Source organism: Malurus melanocephalus, unplaced genomic scaffold (genome assembly GCF_030028575.1).
Source record: "Malurus melanocephalus ecotype Western Australia unplaced genomic scaffold, MMel_1.1 scaffold_2, whole genome shotgun sequence".
NCBI lineage: Eukaryota > Metazoa > Chordata > Aves > Passeriformes > Maluridae > Malurus > Malurus melanocephalus.
This window is the reverse complement of record NW_026623234.1, coordinates 4,360,894-4,367,316: the sequence shown is the minus strand read 5'-3', so window position 1 is coordinate 4,367,316 and position 6,423 is coordinate 4,360,894. Positions and strand designations below refer to the sequence as shown.

Below are 6,423 nucleotides of genomic sequence, written 5' to 3'. Positions count from 1 at the left end.
CCCGGGAGCCGCGGCAGGGCCCGGCCGCCCCTGTGCGTGAGGCCGCGTGGCGCGGCGCTGCCCGCACAGCCCGGCGGGGCGGGGGCCGCCTCAGCGCCCCCGGAATAACCACCGGCACCTGCAGGACGGGGCCGCCTGCCAGACTCGTGGCGTTGTTGATGGAAAGTGTCTCCAGGGTGAACATGAAACGTTCAGGGCTGTGTTCACGCTGGTGAATGCGCACTTTAAGCCGCACTCTAAAGTCTGCTCCTGTTTGACTGCAGACAGGTAGCCTAGTGCAGTTTCTGTCTGTGATATTTAATGCAATTTCTGTTCATGATTTAGCATTATACATTTTTATGCTTCTGTGGGGAAATATCCCCATCTGTGGTGTTGCAGATAATAATAAATTCMTTTAGATTATTTATACCTTTGCATGAAGAAGATGGTGCAAGTCAAGTTTTTTATAGTGAAATGTGTATAATTCAAATTTTAGTTTCCTCTCTTACAAACAAATTTGCTGCGTGGATTTGTACAGCACATCTGATATGCCTTATGTATGTGACAAAAAAAAGATTTTTAACTTGCACAAATCATTTGTGTTGTCACTCCTTTAGTGTGTATGTATAAGAGTGTCCTGACACTGAGTGGTTGATAAGATAGTGAGGGAAAAGTACAAGAAATAGAACTGTGGCTTGAACCTTTTTCCAGTTCTAAAGGATATTGCCTGTAATTCTTCTATTGTTTATTTCGCTCATGTATATTATTGAAGTTGGTGAAAATACTGCCTTCCACTTTTTGACAGTACAAATGAGCAAGTTTTGTTCCATTTAGCTATAACGTAATAGCTGTAAATTCTGTAATAAGCATGTTCTTTGACAGGCTGGACTTCGTGCTGGAGATTGGCTAGATGGCAAGTCCTCTTAGAGCTTTTTTGGACTTAGTTCCCTTTTCGTGGTCTGGGGTGGAGGGAGTAGAAACCAAACCAAACTGAAAATATCCATGTAGTTGTTATTTTGTGTGCAGAGAGTGGCAAAGTGTGAGAGTAGCTGTTGGTGCTGCTGTATAGAGCAGACAGTRTACAAGCATTGTCTGATGTCTCCATAAATACTATCAGCTGCTCTTTTGGGACAAAAATTACTCTATTGAACAATTAGTTAGGCTTGTTATTTTGGTAGTTTAAACTTGACATGCCAACTTCTCTGTTCAGTATGTTTAAAGGTGTTCTGGTCTTTACTATGTATATGCTTCTGATACACTGCTGTATAGTTTTTTTATTTAAATAATAAATTAGGCCCTATCTGTCACTTCTTTTTTTTTGGGAATTGGAAAATTCAGAGCCAGTGCCCCACTAGCTCTTCTCTGTATCTAAAAGTGATTAAAAGGCGGAACACAAATGAGTGAAATGTTGTCTCATTTCTTGGAAAGCAATGTGAAACCCTACCACAGAAGCAAAACAGCAAAGTAAGTATATAGTTTGTCTAGATTTCATTACCCGGAAAAGTAATTAAAGTGGCTTTTTAAAATTTCAAATTCAAATGGTGTGAACTTGGACATCAGTTGTATATGCATGAATTTCATTTGTTCAGCTTGAGTTTAATGGAGGACGTTAGGTTCATATGAAATACTCTATTTGTTTTTTAAAAGCCTTAGTGTCTTATGTAGCCAAATTATATTTAAGACACTGCCTTAAAAAACCAATATGGGAATTATGTTTTGCTTTAAAACGTAGTATATAGCTTTGGAAAATTGTTAGTGTTACTATACATTTACCAAAGCAAGCTAAAATGTGAGTGGGGAAAGGGGAGCATGTAATTCAAGCAAAGTAATTCTACAAGTTTTTTATACCACTGCAGTTGTCTGTATTGGGAAATTATATGCATATAAAGAAGTCTGACAAAAATATGCTTAGCTGCTGTTACTGTCCCAGTGTATGTTTTCCACACAGGTCTTGACTGAGTGAATCTTCTGTTTGGATACACATATTTGTGTCAGGATTTATTCTGAAGATGTTACTACTGGAAAATCYCACAGCATTAATAATTCTGCTGTTTCAGTGAGAATTGTATGTCTCAATTCTAAATTTCTTCAAAACCAAAATATTTTAGATGTTTGTATCAGTTTAGAAAATCTGTTTTAATAAGTTGATGTCAAATTGCAAAGCACAAAACTCTTCAGAAAACTAAAATTGCAAGGCAACTGGGGTGGCATAGAAGTTTGTATTCTTGCTCCCAGTTTTCACTCGTGTACTATGGATAAAACCTGCAATGCTGTAGATAGAAGAGGAATACATACTTTGTGAGAGTTTTTTTTTCTGCATGGATGTTTTGTCTGTGTGCTTACAGTGATGGGACTGAGTAGAGCTAAGAAACTACCTTGGGGGGCTGAAACACTGGAACAAGTATTGGTGCTCATCTGCCAGCTGGTCACACTTTATATCTATGCACTTAGATATAAAGGCTGGCAAGACTGAATTAGTTTTACTTCCCTGATTTGCCTTGCCTTTGTCATAGACTTAGAAGAGGTACTGTGGTTTAGCTGCAATCCAGTACCTTTTACTTCTTGCATTTGTGTATGTGCCCTCGCTAGAAGTGGAGTTATCATTATTTACTATGATGGTTGATGTCAGTCATTAAGAGCAGAAAGATTAATCATATGGGCCTTATCTGAGGTGTAGAGGTGGCAGCAGCTGAAGGGGAAAAACTCAAGAAACTTATGGATGAAAAAGTACTGCTTCAAACAGCTCTGCAAAGCAAACTCCAGCTTGCTGTTTGGCACAAGAGACAAATTTTGCACTTACCACTTAGAGGGTTCCTGTTTGATACCAGTAAGAAAAGCTTGCTGGACTTCCATTCAGAAATACACAGTGGATATTTGTTTAAATTGGGAGAATCTACTTTAAATGCTAAGGGGCTGGCTGCAAAAGACCAGATTTTGCTGTTATTTCAGTGCAGGTCAGTGGGTAATAAAATTTAGAAACCTGTTATAAATTGTAACTGCTCTCAGAAGATGTTCTTGGAGGATTTCTCTCCAGTGCTGGGTGTTTACTTACTGACTGGATGCTATAAATGGGCAGACTTGAAAAAGGAAGAGTGAGGGAAGAAACCCCACACCTACACTAACATTGAACTAAGCAATGGGATTTGAAACAAGATAAGGAAAGCTCTTTCAGAACTGAACTAGGATATAAAAAAAAAATATGTATTATTATGGAAGTTATTTGCATGAGGTTGTTACATTCCTGCTGATTTTTACCTGTGCTTTTAATAATTCAGTGATCCATATGATACAATTTAATGGTTTCCATATGAACTTCTGATTCAGAATGCAAGAAGATACAARGTACTAGCCAGGCAGTGCAGAAGTTATTTATTTCCAAATGCTGGTTTTCTGAACTGTTAGWACTCTAGGTGAGAGGAGGGGAGAAAGCAAATAGCTTTTAAGCTGAGTTTGATACTGAAACTTAACATCAAATTGGTATATGTCAATAAGAAAGTCATGCTGCCAGAAGGATTACTCTGCAGCATCCGGTTGTTTTACAATAACATTACCACCTATAATGTTATTAATATTTACCTAAATGTTGCCATCAGTAATGAAATCTTTTAGAAAACCTGTGTTTCATCCTTAAACTGAATAGGCAAAAGGATAKATTTATTTCAAAAATATCAAAGAAAAGTGGAATAAATGTCATCACCATGTAAATCCCCTGAAGCAACGTGCTGGTGATGTCATGAACAGTTACATACAGTAGTGGATCAGGCTGTGTGCCTCTTATTTGTTCCTGTCTTCTCCCGCTTCAGTGATCAAGCTGTTTTTGCCATTGGAAATCTTGGTTTCTTAAAACCTAGAGTGGAAATGAAAGAACGGAGAATGAGGAATTATGTGTCACTTAGCCTTATGTATTATTACTTTGATCAGCAGAGAAGCACTCTGTGACTGTTAGCATATAAATAAATGAAAGGCTGAATTAAATACTCTATACAGTATGCTTGTGCAATACTAAATTTCCTTTGGGCATTGTTAATATGTTTTAAGAATATTGTTAAGCTCTCCTGTTCTTATTTGTTTGTTTGGTAGGCAGGATACAGGCTAGTAACTGTTTTGAGGACAAGAGTCATTAATGTTGTATGTACAGGAGTCTTGTGGAGCAATTAAAATAGGAAGACAAGTAAAAGCATGTGTTTTTTATATGGTTGAAATGCTGAATACTTACACTATGTCAGATCAAGAAGGACTTTATTAAATGTGGAAATATAACATTTACTGATCTGGAAAATAAAATTTAAGAGCATAGATACTTGAAAAAAGTAAGGACGTACAGGTACTTAGCATGTAAGTGTACATGCTTAGCATATTGTACACAACAAGAGGTTTTGATGTGTAAAGTACATTCACTGTTACTGCAGTCACTGCAGACATAGGGTGTCGCCACTTGCCTTGGTATTTTGCAACTCTGTACAGTAGCAATGAGCCACTCCTGAGACCATACCCTAGTTTTCTACTTACTAAACACATTTGTAAGCATCTTCTTTTCCTAGGTCATTTATATCTTACAAGTAAAGAAAAAGCCTTCTGCTGGTTTATCTCCTAAGCTATATAAACAGGGAGCTGGATGAGCACCATTGGAGCAGGGACACTGATTCACTCTGGTGGATCCATGTAGACCAGCACTTTGGCAAGTGTGTCTGGGCAGCWAGAATAGCATGTTACTCATTTTTAATCAGGAAGATGATTGTGTTTGTTTTGCCTCTGGCCTGTTTGCAGTCCTGCAATTAAAAACTGAACCTCAATTCTATCTTAATTCTTTGCCTTTATTTTGCTCTTAAGCTTGTGTAGTTTYGTGAGGGCAAGGCTCATTGTGGGGCAATAGAGTGCATTTGGTTTGTTAGGTTCTCAGAGGTGGTGAATCCAAATCAAGTCCTGTRTGCTTTGTGCCCTTTGGGGTATGTTTGTTTCCCAGACTACCCAGAGGACAGGAAATGCAAATGAATGTTGAGTTTTGGGAATGTGGATTTTTGCAAAGAGCAGACAGGTGGAAAATGCAATGTTATTCTGAGTTAACTGTTAATACAGTACACCCTCTTTTTGATAGATACATTTTGGAATGGAATGATAAAAGGAATCACCATACTTTCACTGTTGTGGTACTAAGGGTAGATTTTTGCTCCTTTAATATATATGATCTTTTTTGATACTCAGAATGAAAATTCCTTTCACCTTCAAGGTGTCATTTTCTGTCATCTCATGAATGATTTCTTCTGTTAAAGGCACAAATTTCATGTTTCCTCTCATTCTTAAACCCTTTTACTTTAATTCTTCRTAGAAAGGATTGCCAGCCATTGGAGCAGGCTGCCAAGCAAGAGGTTGAGTCACTGTCCCTGAAGGTATTTAAAAGGCTTATGTATGTGGCACCTGGGGACATGGTTTAGTGGTGGACTCGGCAGTGCTGGGTTAGCAGCTGGACCTGATGATCCTAGAGGTCTTTGCCAGCCTAAATAATTTTATGGGTCAGAGTCCTGTCTCTTGGAAGATAGTTTTCAATTTTAGTTTTTTTGTTTGTTTGGTTTGGTTTCAAATGCCTGTTAAGCACTATGACATATATAGATGAAAGTTCCTTGGAAAATGTGTCTTACTACCCTTATCACAGGGAAAGCTTTCAGAAGTTCTGCTGGAAATGAGTGTTTGGTAAAAGAGGTCAATCATTCAATTGCTATCAGGCATGCAAAGACCTAATAAATAGAAAGCTGAACCTAGAWAGCTTCTGTCTAAAAATAATTTTTAAATCAGAGCTGTCATCCTGTCTAACAACTTCTGGTATGTTATTGGTTATTCTCTGTGGGTGAATATGTTAGCTCAAGACTCAGTATTTATTAARAAATAATAAAATTTGSTCTTGTTCAAGCACAACCAATCATCTTAAGGTGAGAATCATTTGTCACAGATTATTGTAACTTTAGAAGTTCTGAATTTGATCTGTACTTTTGGAGGATAAAAAGACTTGGAGAAGGTTTGATGCTGGATCTTGGACCAGTGTATGTGAAGAGAGCAACTTGAAGGTTAAATACCCAATCTCAATGTTCACTTACTTACGTAATAATTTAGTCACTGATTTAATAATTGAACAAATATAAAATGTCTTGCAATAAATTAATGTGAAGTTTGCTTCAGGTTTTGTGGTATTTTTAAGAAGTGATAGAAACCAGAAGAATCCTTCAGGAGAACAATTAATCTAAGTCTGACTGCTTTTAGTTTGAGTGACCTGTTCTAGTGAGGGGTCTCCCTGTCCATGGCAGGAGGCTTGGAACTAGATGTTCTCTAAGGGTGTTTCCAACCCTTTAAGCGATTTCTTTGCCTTTGCCTTTGCCTTTGCCTTTGCCTTTGCCTTTGCCTTTGCCTTTGCCTTTGCCTTTGCCTTTGCCTTTGCCTTTGCCTTTGCCTTTG

The 6,423-nt window shown here is 38.0% G+C and overlaps 2 protein-coding genes across 3 annotated transcripts in view; both read left to right on the top strand.

Annotated features, from left to right (window-relative positions):
- The window catches only part of LOC130572377 (basic salivary proline-rich protein 4-like), a 2,507-nt gene extending 1,618 nt beyond the window's left edge, over positions 1-889 (top strand). The window contains exon 3 of the mRNA XM_057364045.1: positions 862-889. Coding sequence (XP_057220028.1) covers positions 862-889 — 28 coding nt within the window. The remainder of the gene's footprint in view (positions 1-861) is intronic.
- INO80 (INO80 complex ATPase subunit) overlaps positions 1-6,423 on the top strand; it is a 61,818-nt gene that overhangs the window by 574 nt on the left and 54,821 nt on the right. The window contains exon 1 of one of the 2 annotated variants that reach the window (XM_057365576.1): positions 1,320-1,443. The exons of the other annotated variant lie outside the window; for it this stretch is intronic. The gene's annotated coding sequence lies outside the window, so the exon portion shown is untranslated. Of the gene's footprint in view, positions 1-1,319; positions 1,444-6,423 lie in introns of those variants that run through there. 2 annotated transcript variants of the gene reach the window in all.